Here is a 16,832-nt window from a genome sequence, read left to right as displayed (position 1 = left end):
GTAGGGCAGAAATTATTTCTGAAGTGATGGCTAGGTTAGGTTACCTTACACAAGTTACTAAAAATGAAACAAAACTCATGCAGTGCTGTTGTATTTGTATTGCTTTGTGGTGTTCACCCCAAAATGACGTGTATTTCTTTTGATGTATTGGCATCAAGTTATCTGGTGCCCTTGTCATTGCCAACAGAAGTGGTTTGCTCTTTCTGTGGTACTGTGTTTAACATGTTTTGTGAAGTCGTGCCAGCATGTTTGTGTCAGATTCTTCTGGCAACAGACGTGCTTGTGTTCCTGAGCTGCCTGGCAGTGCCCGTGTTGCCAGCGTCCTTTGTGTTCCTCATGTGCTGATAGAAGCATGTCTGCTTCCCTAGTCATCACCATACTGCCCGGGTGGTGGTAAAAGAATATGCAGTTGCTGCATTTTATAAAGGCCTTGGTTTTTGAAGACAATATTTGTATGAGAACCCAAAGACTTTGCATTCTGATGATGAGGGGCTGGGGAAAAGAACAGAAACGCAATGTAAGGTATGGGTATGGGCGAACATCAAAACCAAACTTAAGTCAGGCATGGCTGAGTGGTGGGCCACAGGTTGTGTGTAGTCAATGGCAACAGTGGATCCAACCTGTGATCAGCTTCCTTCTGTGTTGGTGTGCCCTGTGTTCTTCGCCCATCGTGTGATCGGTGAATGAAAAGATGTTGAGAGTGTGTCCATCAACATCCATGGAGCACAGTACCTCACCCCTAACCCCTCTGCACCTCTCACGCTGCAGACTGTGACCCAAGGTGCCAGGACACCACCTATGGGACTGTGGCTTCCTACTATCAACACCCAGGCCAGCTCAAGGCTTCACACCCCAGACTGATGTCAATTTTGCCACCCTGATCGGGACCATTTAACAACATTTGGTCCCCAGCTTCAGAGCAAAGAAGTCCAGATCAGGTCCCCTGAAGGCCACCTTCCACCTTGGCTTTGGCCCATGTGCTCCAGACCCTGGTTCTCACACCCCATCAGTCCACTGCCCCATGCAAATGTCCCAAAACCCAGCCCTGTGGGCCGAGGTAGCTTTGGTCCAGCTGGACCTTCAGAGAGCCTGAAGGTCTCCCAACAGCCATGTCTCTCTGCACACATGAGAAAAGTTTTTAGCCCTGTGAGGGTGATCATACACTAGAACAGGTTGCTCAGAGAGACTGTGGGTCTCTGTCCTTGAAGATACTCAAAGGCCTACAGCCAGAGCCCTGAGCAGCCTGCTTTGTTGTCCTTTCTCTGAGCAGCAGGGTTGAATCAGATGATCTCGAGAGATCTCTTCCAACCTCAAATGTTCAGCTCTTCTGGGACACCCAAGAACTGTGTGATCTGAGTTACCCACCCAGAAAAAGCAGGCACCTCTGGTTTATTCATCCTAAAATTGCTCTCTCCAAAGACCTGGATATTCAAGAGGAATATGTGAGTTCTGACAGAGTCGTCAATTGTTTACTTCAGCATTCTCTACTGATACCTGTATTATCTCCTGGAATACAAAGGAAGAAAACCTGTAGTCACCAAATAAAAAAATAAAGATCAAAGATGGTATTTTTTTTTCTTTCTCCTTTTTTAATAATTGCTTTGTGCTTGTCATTCAGATGTTGCATACCTCTTTGGATTCAACAAAGTTGACTATACCTCAAATTTACAGATCACTGATCTTTAGTCATTCTCTAGTTAGGGTATGTAGCCAAATGGACAGCTACCTTTAAGGAAGCAAAAGTCTAAAATACTTGTAAAAATACTTTTTTTCATCCAAAGGTAGTAAGCAGATTAGTGTACAAATGAACTTTTTTCCCATTTAGTTATTAATAGCCTAGCTGTGCGATGGTCTTGGTTTTATTTTTGTCAAGGAGCTTTAGACAATGTTGGATTAAAATACCTACTAGTATCACTGGAGGACCTGACTAGCTCTTTCTGAATAATTGAAAGAGATGGCACTCAGGTTTCCTTTTGTACCAGTAATTGTTTTATTTCTTAAGAACTTGAAGACAGTATTAAGGTGTAGATTTGGCTGGATATTCATATACATTTGTTAAGATATAATAGGCACTTGTGAGAACCCTCAGAAAGTGTGTTGTATTGATAAAAAATTGCTTGTGAATTTCAAGAACTTTGGATGCATCCATAACAATTTTGGGGGAAATAGAGGAAGCATGGGATACTTCCCCAGCTGATTTACCGAAATGAACTGGCACCCTACATCCCCTTCTGATAGGGGTGCTTTAGCGGTACCTTGATGCATGGATTACTGTTAGGGAGGGTAATTCAAAAGCGCACGGATGCATTACGCCTTTGCTTTTCAAGGCTGTTTAATACCTATTTTAAAAACTGTAGGAGAGCTTCACTATTGTTAAGGGTTTTACCCATCAAATGAGGAGTCGTTTTGACTAGAGGAAAAGCATTCTTCACCCCCCCACTTGTCTCCCTGTAATCCCGTATCAAAGGATGGTGTCTGAAGTGCCCTTATGCTTTAATGGGGAGCCGTGATCTGGAGCCAGAAGAAACAGAACTCTTATCTGCTTTTCAGGCCCTGAACCTCTTTCTCTGACAAAGCAAGGATTTCAGAGCTAAAATTCAAAGAAGGTACAATTCCTATTTCACTGCAAAGCTTTACTCTGAGCAGTGTGTAATGTATTTACTCCTGCGTGCTTGGGGTCTGCAGGGTATTGCGGGGACAGTGTGCCAGTTCTGTGGCATGGCAAATCCACTTCTGTGAAAGCAAGCTCCTTGGGAGAGGAAGGCAAATCGAAAAAGGACCTGATTTATCCACAACTTGCTCATTAGGAATACATTGATGCTTTTGGTAAGCACAGTGATTATCTGGTATTCTGGCTCTTGCTAGCCTTTTTTTTTCTTTTCTTTTTTTCCCCTGCAACCATTTTTTTCCTAACAAGATAAATATTTTCTTTGTGCAATCACATATGTTATCTGTAAATAAACAGGAAGCCTGTTTTTCCTGGATACAGCAGGACTATAGCTTTCTTACTCAGGGTGATGTTTTGCCAGTGGCTTTCTGCCTAAGCTGGGGGTGATGCTGACTACTCCTCCTTTCTCCCAAGTATCTGCGCATTTTGAATTCCACAAGTTAATACGTGTTAATGATGACACTTGACAGAGGAAGTGCCTCAGGATAGCTCTGAATAATTTGAATAGTTTGAACTTTAGCCTCAACTTGGGAAGGATTTGATTCTCTCTTTATGTTCCAGACAGATGACTATAAACAATCATTCATCTTTTTAGTGCCTTGTTTGCTTTTGGGGTTATTAATCAAATGATACCATTGCCATCCCAATATTGCAAAGAAATTAATGTAACTAATTTGTGTGAAGAGGTTCCCCTTGTGCAGCATAGCTGTTCCAGGACATCATTGCTAGGGACTGTCTAATCGACTTAGGCCTGTGGTGTTTACCTATCCAAAGGGCTTAATTTTTGCTCATACCACTTGCCTCACTTTTTTTTTTCTTTTTTTTCTTGGTGTTATTGTCACATTGTTCACAAAATGTGACTCCTGCAGCTGTTATTGGAAGGCTGTTCCAAAACCTCAGTTCTCTGGTTATTATAAACCACCTTTAGTTTCTAGCCTCATTTCCCCCCCCCCCCCGCCCCGTGGTCTTTTTTTACTTGACCGTATGCCAACTCTTTAGTTTACCTTGTGCAACTATTTGTCTGTTCTCCATGGTGCCTTGCCCTGAGGGCCTTTTGGAAGCTTTTTTGGCACGGCAAGGTGAAGGGTATTGGCTGTTCTCGCAGGGAGGATGTGGGGGGTGGGGGGGGAGGAGAGGGTCATCTGGCACTTGTGGGGGATGGATAGTAGGCAGGTTTGAGAACTGGGACATTGTGTCACAGGGTGGCACAGATTTTTAAAGACAAGGCACAGGAGCTTGTTAAAAGCATCCTAGCAAAAACACTAAAAGGAGTCATATCCTGTTAGGCTTAGTTTTACAGGATTGAGTAAACAAAGTTCTCTTAGTGACTTTCTGTTTCTCCAAGCGTGCTGGTAATCTGTTTGCACGTTACTTTCAGGTATTTCTACAAGCAGCGTGGTCAGTTCAGGGAGTTAACCAAACAGCACCCCTTGGTTGTACTGCAGAAATGTCTGTGGGGCTGTGGCACAGGTTGGATCAGGTAGCTGGTCTGGGTCAGTGTGGTTCAACTGCACAATTGGCTTCATCTTACTGCAGCACTGCACAACTGACTTTGTTGACAATATTAGAAATGAGTGATTTATGCTTAACGTAAGCACGTGTGTCTTCTGTGAGGCTTGTGTTGCCTGATTTGTTCAAGTATTGTTGGTGACTTTTTCATAAAAGCATCATGGTATGGCTCATAGTTGTCCAGTGACTGTTTAAACCTGCCAGAACCCTGCTTCTTTGGGGCCTACAGGAAAGCTGGAGAGGGACTGTTTATCAGGGAGGGTAGCGATAGGACAAGGGGTAATGGGTTTAAGCTGAAGGAGGGTTGGTTTAGATCAGATGTTAGAAAGAAATTCTTTACTGTGAGGGTGATGAGGCACTGGCACAGGTTGCCCAGAGAAGCTGTGGCTGCCCCCTCCCTGGAAGTGTTCAGGGCCAGGTTGGATGGGGCTTTGGGCAACGTGGTCTAGTGGAGGGTGTCCCTGCCCATGGCAGGGGGGTTGGAACTAGATGATCTTTGAGGTCCCTTCCAACCCAAACCATTCTATGATTCTATGAACATTTTCCTCCCTGTTTCTGTAGCAGAGCTCTTTAGTCCTCATAACTTAATCATCTGTGTAGTCTTTAATGCTATCAGCTTTTTTTGAAATGCCACTTCTATGTCCTGTTAATGTCTCTTAGTTTTGCATTTAAAAATGTAGTTTCATTTTAAGTAACAATTAGCTCACTTCTAATTGTGATGGATCCAGTTCTGAACCAATAGAGATCTCCCACAATTTTTGTCTTAAAAAAAAAAAAAAAAGCAAAGAGAAAATGCCAAAATAACTTCTATTCTGCTAGTAGGGAGTCAGTGTTGCATTTTAACTCTGTTTTCCATTGTCTTCCGAATTTTTTCTTTGCAGTGCTTTCTAAAGCCTTACACAAGTGAAACTAAGTGGGTAGTTGCTTAACCAAATATTAGTCATATCCTTTTTATGTAGAAAATTTCACGTTTAATACCTGGGTTAAGTATGTGAACAATCTTTGTAGATCAGGAGAACCGCAAAATACTTGTGTGGTTTATACATTACATAAAATGGAGAGACAAGTTTCGAAGCTTATTTTGAAGCCCTCCAAGAGTTGGATCAGATGCAAGGTATTAAATTATCCTCCCTTATTTCCATCTCTCCCTCTTGGGGGGTGATGGGACTACTAATCTAATCTTTTCAAGGAATCCCATCAAGCTATTTAACGTCATATTGAGTTTTGGGGAAGATATACTTCGTAGAATAAAGTAGTTCAGAATAAGATGATACAGTTGTTCTGGTATCGTGTCTCTTCAAGCTTTAATATTTGTCTGCTGTACTAGTTTGCAGGTGGCCAGATAGTATCTGTGTTCCCACTCTCTATTTCTGCCAGAGTTTGAAATGGCATCTGATTTGGGTTAAATCTGAACTTGTGGTTGATCTGATGCACAATATTGGCATTTATGGGCATGTTTCTCTGGCCTTGGATAGTTTGGTGACTGCAAATTGAAGTTCTAGATGTTTCATCTGAATTGCATGTTTCATTAGAAATTCAAGTAGATCACTGTGCACTGTATCCCACCTCCCCATATCTTCAGAATAACTAAACAGAGATTGTCACTGTTTTCCACAATCACCTTTTAGAAATTTGCCAAAGAAAAATGTTTCCATTTATCATAACTGCTATTTTAACAAGATGATGTCCTCAACTAAAAGTGCAAAGTTGAGATTTAAGACTTTTTAGGATGGGATTGACATGTTCTTTGGATCCAAGCTGTTAATATAGTCTCTGCATTTAGATAATTCACAAACTTCTTTTAAATTGGCAAATTTAGGCACTTTGTTCACCCGTAATATCTAAATGCATTGAGACAGGATGAATTTTTTTCCTCTTAATTCTTTCTCCTTTAGTCTGATAAAGAGCCACGTGGTCTTGTTCTTTTGCAGGTAAGGTAATTACAGTGATCTCCTCACTTCAGAAGTGTTGCAGGTCAGACTGCGTAGTCTATGGATGGACAAGTTACATAAAAGATAAACAGGATTGAAGTCACTTTATAACACAATTTCAGTGCTTACAGAAATTCTGTACAAGCTATTTGCTTTCCATAGTGTTTCTCTTAGCGTAAGAGACTTCTTTGGCCAAGACTAATTTGGTCTTGATTAACTCTGAAATACAACTAAAACTCTGTTGAAGAGAGCTTCCATGCCTTGTCATGGTAGTGTTGACAGTATAAATACAATTTCCTTCAAGCCCCATCCTCTCCTGGAAGGACATGGAAGGAAATCTTGTTGGCTAGCTCGTTGTTAATGCATATACTCTCTTGCCAAGGGCCCTTATTACTGAGCTATGTGTTTACAAATAGCTATTATCTTACTCTTCCTTCCTTTTCAACATGAAAAACCTAAATGAAGGCAACTTATAAATGCATCATATTTTGAATTGAGGAAGTAGCTGTTGCTCTGGCTGCTCTCTTTAGTGTTATACAAACACCATTTTGCATGTAGGTTAGAGTTTTAGTGTGTTTTTCCTGCACACAGTAGCTGATATACTGAAATGGGAGACTTGTTGGAATTGAGTATTAAATAGCAGAAGTAAAATTTACAGGTGCACATTAGCCAGGCAAAGGCTGGGTTCACAAGTGATGGTTGCTGTTTGGCATGCGGAAAATAGAATGGTTTCCTTTTAGGCAGCGGAGAATAATCTGACCAATTTCTTATGTTTATGGATGTGCAGTTTCACTTCAAAGGATAAAAACCATTCTTTCCTCCAATATTGCTGGACCTTTTGTTAGTCCTCCAGCTGACCTTGTACTGCCTACTCCAGGATAAAGTGAGCATGTGTGGTGTTCTGCTTTTTGTCAGCTTGATTAATCACAATCTTTCTCTTTGTTTTTTATAGAGCAAATTAGATTAAAGAATATAAGAAATGTATATGGAAGATGCTTGTGGTATCGTTTGCGACTGTTAAAACCACAACAAAACATAATTCCTACAGTAAAGTAAGTATATTTCATTTGCATGACTTTCCATTGAAGCAATTCCTACACTTTTATTTTTATAAAAAATACTTTTTTGTAATCAAAGCAGCTGGAATTAGTTATATAATAATGGCTTTTGTGTCACTGAAGAGACATTTGCAATCTGCTATATTTGAATAATTAATAGTTAATCATTATTATCTAATAGGGCTTGAAAACAAGATGGATGCTGTTTGTCCTTTATCAAATATCTGCTAAACGAAACCAGTGAACCTCGGCACTAATAAATAAGTAAACAATGCATTTTTGTTCCAAAAAATAATCCCCCCTCACTGAAATTAGTGGTGCTAGCAATGTCTTTTGATTTAAATATTTAATACATAAACATATGTATTCAAATATACCACAGTAATAATTTGTATGTTCGAAGTTGATGGTTTTATATCCTTCAGTTCTTTGTTTGTTACTGCCACTCTCAAAATATTTTGCTTTCTGTTTCAGCTTTTTGTTTTTTTTTAACATTGACTTTGTCTAGGATCAGGTTAAAGTCATCCTTTGAAAATAGGAAATACTATTGTATACCTGCTGAGGACAGACAGTTAAAGAATGGGAAGAGTCTTTGTTGATAGTTGCTTGCCTTTGTTAAAAAAAGAAAAGAAATTAATTAGAAGTTAGAGCAGCTGTCTCATCTGTGTCAAAGGTGGTGTTAAAACTGAAATACTCATACCTGCTTTAAAATGGCTTTCATGTTTCTTGAAGACTGATATCAAATGACTTCTTATGTTATTTGTAGAATTATACTAGAGCTGTTGGATTTGTACATTTAAAAAAATTCTTTCTTCCAAACAGGAAAATAGTCCTCCTTGCTGGCTGGGCATTATTTTTGTTTCTTGCATACAAAGTTTCCAAAACGGACCGAGAGTATCAAGAATACAACCCTTATGAAGTTTTACATTTGGATCCTGTAAGTAATAGCATCTTTTTGCTAGTCCGTACTACTATAGCTGTATATTCTGTGTCTAGATGTCAAATTTAAGACTTGAAATAAAAAAGTTAACTTCAGTGACTGTATCTAGTGGTTTTGTTCCTTTTTTAGCACCTGAAAGTTGCTGCTGCATGTTGTAAAGTCAGTAGTTAGAAATTCTTTGCCTATATCTGTACTAATTTATAACTTCTGTATCTAACTCCTTCAAAATTCTAATGATTTTCTTAATATAGTGAGGTAGGTGTTTTAATCTGTTTTGAATCTTACTCTGATGTTGTTTTCTCACTTAGTGCAGGAAAACAAATAAGTCATTCTGCTTTGTATGCCCTGTGAAAATCCTCTCAATAGCCATTTTTAGGGATGCTGCTGAATAAACTGTTGTGGTGGGTTGACCCTGGCTGGGGGCCAGGTGCCCACCAGAGCCGCTTTATCACTCCCCTCGTTCACTAGACAGGGGAGAAAAAGTGTAATGAAAAGCTTATGGGTTCAGATGACAGGGAGAGATCACTCACTAATTATTGTCACAAGCAAAACAGACCAAACTTAGAGAGGGAATTAATCTAATTTATTACCAAGCAAAACAGAGTAGAGGAATGAGAAATAAAATCAAACCTTAAACCACCTCCCTCCACCCCTCCCATCTTCCCAGGCTCAACTTCACCCCTGGCTTCAACCTCCACCCCCCCTCAGCGGCACAGGGGGACGGGGAATGGGGGTTACGGTCAGTTCATCTCACGGTGTTTCTGCTGCTTCTTCATCCTCAGGGGGAGGACTCCTCTCATCGTTCCCCTGCTCCAACATGGAGTCCCTCTCACGGGAGCCAGTCCTTCATGAACTTCTCCAACATGAGTCCTTCCCACGGGCTACAGTCCTTCACGAACTGCTGTAGCGTGGGTCTCTTCCATGGGGTGCAGACCTTCAGGAGCAGACTGCTCCAGCGTGGGTCCCCCACGGGGTCACAAGTCCTGCCAGCAAACCTGCTCTGGCGTGGGCTCCTCTCTCCACAGGGCCACAGGTCCTGCCAGGAGCTTGCTCCAGCGTGGGCTTCCCATGGGGTCACAGTCTCCTTCAGGTGCCTCCACCTGCTCCGGCGTGGGGTCCTCCACGGGCTGCAGGTGGAATCTCTACACCCCCTCATCCTTCCTCCATGGGCTGCAGGGGGACAGCCTGCTTCACCATGGTCTTCACCACAGGCTGCAGGGGGATCTCTGCTCCGGCGCCTGGAGCACCTCCTGCCCCTCCTTCTGCACTGACCTTGGTGTCTGCAGAGTTTCTTACATCTTCTCACTCCTCTCTCCGGCTGCAAAAGCTCTCCCTAGCTTGTTTTTTTTCCTTCTTAAATATGTTATCACAGAGGCGCTGATTGGCTTGGCCTTGGCCAGCAGCAGGTCCGTCTTGGAGCCGGCTGGCATTGGCTCTATCAGACACAGGGGGAGCTTCTAGCAGCTTCTCACAGAAGCCACCCCTGTAGCCTCCCCTGCTACCAAAACCTTGCCATGCGAACCCAACACAACTGTATAAACAAGAATATGGATTAATGTGATTTACAGATGTTGCACAGCAATATTTCTCTGGTAAATGAAAGGTTTCACTAAAGGGTGTTGGTGATGCACGTTTTGATGTAGTAAAGGTTACTTTGAATCTCAGTTGCATCTGTGAACGCAAACAATAAATTCTATATAGTGTTACCAGCCAATTGGTTTATTAAACTAGGGGAAAAAAAAGATGTAGTGTTTATCTAGAAAACAGATGCAGTGCTTCACTTATATTGAAGGTCTGATTCAAAATGGGTATAAAAAGTTATATATCCTGAGGAGACAAATAGACCTTCTGGACATCTCTTAAACTCTTATTTAGTTTTGTCAAACTCTTTTCAATTCATCTTAACCACAATACCTCGAGCAAATTCTCTGCTTATGGTAATTATTTCCTGATACAAAGCTGTTCTTTTGAATAACAGTAGAGTCATTTTTTCAGTTCTGAAGTCTGAGGTATGTTTTACTCTTCAGTCTAAGGAAATACACTGTGGATACAGCTCAGCACAGAAATATGGAAGAACTTTGAATGTAACTGCTTTGGTTTAACTTGATGTATATTGTTAGTGTGGGAGAGCTTACTATGTGTATGAACGCTAACAAATACATTTCTTGCCATTAATGATGTGGCTTGTCGGCATAAGGCTAGACATCACTGGTACGGCTTTTCTATGCTAAGAAAGCCATTACAGCAGAAAAGTAGACTCCTGCCTGTTTCTAGCTAGACAGGTAGAACAAGACCTGCCTGTCCTGTGTGGAGGCAAGTTATTTAAATTCAACCTCTGCTCAGTTCCTCTGTGAATGACTGATTGCTGACCTAAGTTCTCTCACTGACGCACAGGACGAAGATAAATTTTTACTATTGAATGGTATCTTTTTGAACTGTGCAGTTTAAGTGTTCATGTATCAAGGTTAACTTTGGTTAAACAAATCGTGCTAGGGATTAGGTTATCAGAGGATTTTCTTTTGTCATCTTTGGCAAATTTCTACAAGTAACAACCCTGAGGGGAAAAAAGTATGTATGTAGTGAATTGTAACTTAATATTTATTCACTAAAAGTTGTACGCATGCTCAAGACACGTGCAACTTATTCAGCCAAAGAAACCGATACTGGAATGCTCTGAGAACGGATAGAGGGATGGAACATATTGTCATAAGGACAAGTTGAATTCAAGCCAGAGATGTTACAAGGGGGATGAAGAGATGGGTGTGAAGATAGAGCAGTTGAAGTAGGGTTCAAAATAGAGTCCAAGACTTCACAGTGTGTTTGGTTTTTGTATTTCTGTGCTATCAGATGATGTCTATTAAATCCCCTTGAAAAACGTTCTAGTTTGGACTACATGAAAGTTAACAGCTTTCTTCTGTTACCGTTCAAGTGGAACCTTTAGAGTCATTGCCAGCCCTGCTGATGTTGAAGTGATACAGATGTTGAAGTGTTGTTAGATAATAGAAATGTTGCTTTTAAAAAAACCCCAAACCCCTAGACCTAAAAAGAAAAGAAAAAGGGGGTGCAGACAAGCTCTTGAAAGGTTTGGTACACAATAATTCATTTGGGTTTTTTTTACATTCACCCTGCAGCCAAGATTTTTTTTTTTTTAATCTTATGTTAGCATACCAGCTTATAACAAGGGGCTTTTTTCTCCAGATGAAAACCACAGCATGGACAAAGTCAGATAATGTACATGCACCTTATTTTGTATAAAATAGCAGCACTTTGAACATAGAATAGCTCTTTTTGGAGTGCATCACTTAAATTCACTAATACATAAGGCACTCAGTATTACTGATTTATTCAATAAGTATCCTTACTGCCATTTTACAAGTGGGATCCAAGGCAGAAAGATGAAGCTCAAAATTTAGAATAATTTTGGATTCTTTAAGTAAGACAATTGGGGCCTTAGTTTTTTTGTAACTAGTTAATATAGGGAAGCTCTGTGTTGCAAGCAGAGTGCTGATTGACACCAACTGTCCTCTGTAGCCTAGCTTTTGAAAATGAGGAGTAAGCAATTAATGATAGATGCAGAGTTTGTCATCAACTTACCAGGGATCACATGCAACCTCCGTGGCACAGAGAGAAAAAAAAATCTGAATTTTTTTTTTATCTTATGGGCAGCATTCATATGAACCATGAAAACCCTTCTCTTCTTCTCCACCAACTTGATTTCCCTCCCTGCCCCCCACTCCACTTCCCAGCTTCTGCTACTCATGTGGCATTCTTCATCTAGTCTTGAAATGGCTGTTTTTAGCTGAAGTCTAACTTAAGGAGTAAATTCATCCTGCGCATTAAATGAGGCAGGCATGCTGTTGGAAAATGATAGACACATCATACAGAGATAAAGTAACAGCAACTGAAGCCTCAGGGTAGTTTAATTTCTGGTTTAAATTTATTGAAACAGTACTGTAATTTAAATAACTTCTTGTGTGTTTATTATGCAGTTAAGGTCAGCATGCTAGGACTCTCTACCACAAAATGTTGAAGAGTCCTATGGTAATGGTTCTGTGAAACTTAGCAGATAGCTTACTAGAAAAACTTTATCTGCACTTACTATAAAGCTTTGCGGGTTTTCTTGAACAGTGAAGTTCACAGTCCGACCCAAAAGTTAATGCATAGGGGGTTGCGTTGGTGGCATTTAACAACTTGCTGTAGTAGAATAAAAATCGATCTCTCTCTCAGGTATAGGTAATGTATTCCCTTTGTTCAAGAAGCTTGAAATAATTTATGGGTAGGATGATTCTAGTCAAAGGCATTCTTAAGCAGCAGGGCAATCCACTGTTCCTGGTGACTGACAGATTTATTTCTGCCTACGAGCTGCAAGTGAACCATCATACCTGATCTATGAACTCTTTGCTTAAATAGAAGAATATTGCAAGTGAGAATTCTTCATATTCATGAGCATATTTAGGAAAAGATAAGATTTGTCAAACAGATAAGGCAGCCTTATTTTTTCTGTGGATGGGTGAATAAGGTAATCCAGGAAAAAAACAATACTCAACCGTCTAAATGTCTTTTTGTTCGACTGTAACTTCTAACTTATTTTAAAAATGTAATGGCTATAAAAATGTTACTAGAAAAATAATAATCATGTTTCCATGAATGGTACATGTAGTTTCATGATCATATCATATTAGAACATAATTCTTTAGTTCAATGAATGGTTCAGAGAAATATTGCATGATGTGCTTTAGAATATAGATGTGGAAGAATGGATTTGATTTAAGGAATTATTAATAAACTCAAAACTTTCCTTTTAAAGGGAGCAAGTATATCGGAAATTAAGAAACAATACCGTGCACTATCGCTAAAATACCATCCAGATAAAGGAGGAGATGAAGTTATGTTCATGAGGATTGCTAAGGCCTATGCAGCGTAAGTTTCTTTTTTGCCTACAGAAAATGGGAACTTGATATTATGGGGACGGAAGCCTCTAAGGTAATAGCAGGGATGACCTAAGCAGCCAGGGAAAATGCGTTTGGATATGTAACGAAGGTCAAAACATGTCTTGGTTCAGTGCATACTTCTTCTGTACAAGTTAGGAAGCATAACTTAATTGTTTAGCAACTGTCAGAATATTGTAAAGTGTTAGATCTTTGTATTAAACTTCCATGTCAGCTAGGAAAAATGTTTCCAGTGCGATACATATTAAATCTCAAAGATGACAAAGAACAAAATGGGTGTTGTGGTTTTTAACCAACCAACCCTGTCGCAGCAATTCTGAAGCATTGCTTAGAAAATAAATACGCTGTTCACTTCACCTACTGATAAAGCCAAAGAGTAAGAGACAATATTTTAACTCTGTTCCTGTGTAGCGACAAAGATACTTCATTCTGGTTCTGACTCAGTTTTCTCTCAGCTCCTCTGCGTCCCTCTTCATTTGCACTTGCCTTGCAGTCCTGATTTTTCACTCAGTGACTGTTTCATATTACCTATGTAGTTCTTAAAAGCTGAATCCTTGAATCCTCCTTTCCTCTAGAGTATTTTTTGGCCTTACCTCTGCTTATAGCTTTTTTTTTTTAATCTGAGAGATGATGTGTAATATTAGAATTCAGTATAAAGGAAATCCCTCTTTGTTGAATTTTTCCATAATCAAGATGCAGGTCTGGATTTCGTAATGCTGTTCATACACGGAATGTTAATACAGCTTTATATTATTTACTACTCTAAATGATCATCTGTCAGAGTCCAATGCTCTCTGACCAGGCTCTGTTAGATATTCCATGTGTGGAGCATGTAATGTTTAATATCTAATTTACTTATCTGAAGACAGTTCATGTTACACGTGATTTCTACAGGAAAGATGGTGAGGGACTGTTTATGAGGGAGTGTAGTGACAGGACAAGGGGTAATGGGTTTAAGCTGAAGGAGGGTCAATTTAGATTAGATGTTAGAAAGAAATCCTTTACTGTTGGAGTGGTGAGGCACTGGCACAGGTTGCCCAGAGAGGTTGTGGAGGCCCCATCCCTGGAAGTGTTCAGGGCCAGGTTGGATGGGGCTTTGGGCAACCTGGTCTAGTGGAGGGTGTCCCTGCCCATGGCAGGGGGGTTGGAACTAGATGATCTTTGAGGTCCCTTCCAACCCAAACCATTCTATGATTCTGATTTAGTGGAGTGATACATTTGCATTGTAGTTTTAGTATATTTTGTGAGTTAGACTTAGCAAAATATAGCGATTTCAATACACAGTTCAATCGCAGTACCAACGTGATTCCTATTACCGTCTCTCTAATGAGCTCACTGTCACGACACTGGGCATCCCCAGGTGCTGGGAAGGCATGGGTGTGTTGAAGCTAGCTTGAGCCTATTGTTCTCTTCAAAATTCTTTTGCTAGTGAGTGGTCTAGTTTTTATACTCTATATTGGGCTGAGCCAGGTATGCATTCCCCCCATGCTAGTCTCCCAAACTCTTCATACTTTTCTAATGAACTCAAGCAGAAATGCTTATGCTACCAGTTGATCCACTCAGCTGTTGACAGGTGTTAATCTAAAACAAAGGCCATGCTCCTGTCCCCTTCGCACAGGTTCTTTGCCACAGCTGTGGTGAGTCATTGTGGTCAGTCTGAGCTTCATGGCACATCGCCCTTGCCCATCCCCTCTGAGCCTTTTTCCGTTCCAGGGGTTTATTGCCTCGGTCACGTCATCAGAGAACCTGTTGGTGATACCTGCTTTTAAGTCAGTTGTCTATGTCTTTGACCTTACTGACTGTTTGAGTGTCCTGTTTGGGGTGAAGTGAGAAGGAGAACCAACACCATGCTCTCTTGAGCTCATATTTTCTGCTTAAACACATCTGCATCACTATGAAAGTCTCTTCAATAGGATATTCTGGTATGGCTTTCTGAACTCCTGAAACATCTCGCTTCTTTGCTTTGCAAGCTAGCACTCAAATGCTTGATGATACAGATTGATACTTCAAACACTAGTACAAGGGCTGTGGCAGAGGCATATCTTGAAGTAAATGAAAGCCATGCTGTCTTGAAAGAATATAAAAGCTACCCGTTCAATGAGTCTGCTTGTTAACAGATGTGAGACTTAGAAATGATCAGGAGATGTCTGACTCGTTCCCCAGGTTTCTTCCGTGAGACACAAATCTTCCATATAGTGAATGGATGGTGTTCTGTTTCCTAAAGCAGTATTCTTCCTTCTAGTATCAGGTATTCTGTTTGAGGTGGTATATTATTGCCAAGAAACTGTCATTCCAGAACAGGTATAGAAACTGTAAGATTTAGGAAGTAGTGTCTTAATTTATTTCTCTTCTTAAATATGAAACTAGGGAGTTCCAGGGGAAAAACCAACCAAACACATACATGACATCAAAGGCTAAAAGTCTAGAATAAGAGAATTAAAAGCCTGTATGAACAGCTTCTGCTGCGTCAACTCATCTTGCATATTCACCTTCCTTCCAAAAAGAAGATAATGTTTTCAAACTTCAATTCTTTCAAAATTTGCTGTACTGCAACCTGGCATTGAAAAGTGCTCATTGATGGGCATACAGTCACTCTCATGAAAGGGAAATGTGATTGTTCCATCTCCACTGTGAGGGTGCACCTTCTATGTCTGATTTTTTTATTTGCTGTCAGAGTGCTAAAAGAATTCACCTGTGTATCGTGAAGGAATACAGCAGTATTGTTTCATATCAGATTTCATACAAACAATAGCAGAAGCTGTTTAGCTTGTCACACCATCTCTGAAGGGTAGTATAAATGCCGTATTTTAAAGTTTCTGTATGTTCGTGATTTAGAGAAATTTCTGTGCTTCCGTATTAACTTAATATCTCTTCTTCAAACTAGCTTAACTGATGAAGAATCACGAAAAAATTGGGAAGAATTTGGTAATCCAGACGGACCACAAGGTAACAATTATGAATGATAGAAGTCCTGTAACTTCATTGCATTGAGCTGTGTAATATCTGATAACGTGAGAAGCACTTGGATCTCAACATATCTAGAATATCTTTTTCCTGTGATCAATTCCTTCCTTGTGAAACTGGCTCTGGGGTGGCGGTGGGAGGGAAAGGCAGGAAAGAGTTTGTTTTTACGTTTCTCAAACTTCTTATTGCGGAAAAAAGAGAAGTATTTTTTTAATTGGTCAGCTTCAGTAAGGATCTGGAGAGACTGGCCAATATTAAAAGGAGGTATAAGAGAAAAATAGACTATTAGTCATGAGAAACGTGCTAATTTTAAACATTTCTTGGTATTTATAATTGGATGCTATAAATGTACGTTGAAAAATTAACAGCTAGCCATAATGCAGTAAACACACTTCAAAGGGATGTGCATGAGGATATGTATGTATTTAAATACTGTATGCATATCTGCCTTTCATTTGCTGGAAGCAATGCTGTTTGCATATAGCTCTATGCCACCTTCATCTTGAGGAATCCTGATGATTATCCCTGTGCTGGTAGATTGTTCCTGAGCAGGTAGCTGGAAATTATCCTGATGGTGGTGTATTAAAGTTTTACAGTAGATGATCCAAACTAAAAAAATGTAAGACTGAAAGTTAATAATTCCCTCCGCATTTGCAGTTACATGAGTCACTTAAACAATGGTCACAAAGATGTTATACAAGTGGACTAGTTGTGAGGAAGAATATGCATATATTTCTAGCTGCTTCTGATACTCATTACATGCAAAAAGGAAACCTGCCATCTGTTAGGACAGGCCTCCATAGATATCTGCTT

The 16,832-nt window shown here is 40.2% G+C and overlaps 1 protein-coding gene across 1 annotated transcript in view; it reads left to right on the top strand.

Annotated features, from left to right (window-relative positions):
* SEC63 (SEC63 homolog, protein translocation regulator) overlaps window positions 1-16,832 on the top strand; it is a 63,474-nt gene that overhangs the window by 12,219 nt on the left and 34,423 nt on the right. The window contains exons 2-5 of the mRNA XM_054819821.1: window positions 7,061-7,160; window positions 7,989-8,103; window positions 12,914-13,026; window positions 15,940-16,001. Coding sequence (XP_054675796.1) covers window positions 7,061-7,160; window positions 7,989-8,103; window positions 12,914-13,026; window positions 15,940-16,001 — 390 coding nt within the window. The remainder of the gene's footprint in view (window positions 1-7,060; window positions 7,161-7,988; window positions 8,104-12,913; window positions 13,027-15,939; window positions 16,002-16,832) is intronic.

The sequence above is a fragment of the Grus americana genome, chromosome 3 (genome assembly GCF_028858705.1).
Source record: "Grus americana isolate bGruAme1 chromosome 3, bGruAme1.mat, whole genome shotgun sequence".
NCBI lineage: Eukaryota > Metazoa > Chordata > Aves > Gruiformes > Gruidae > Grus > Grus americana.
The sequence above is the reverse complement of the archived record's forward strand: the minus strand, read 5'-3'. Positions and strand labels throughout refer to the sequence as shown.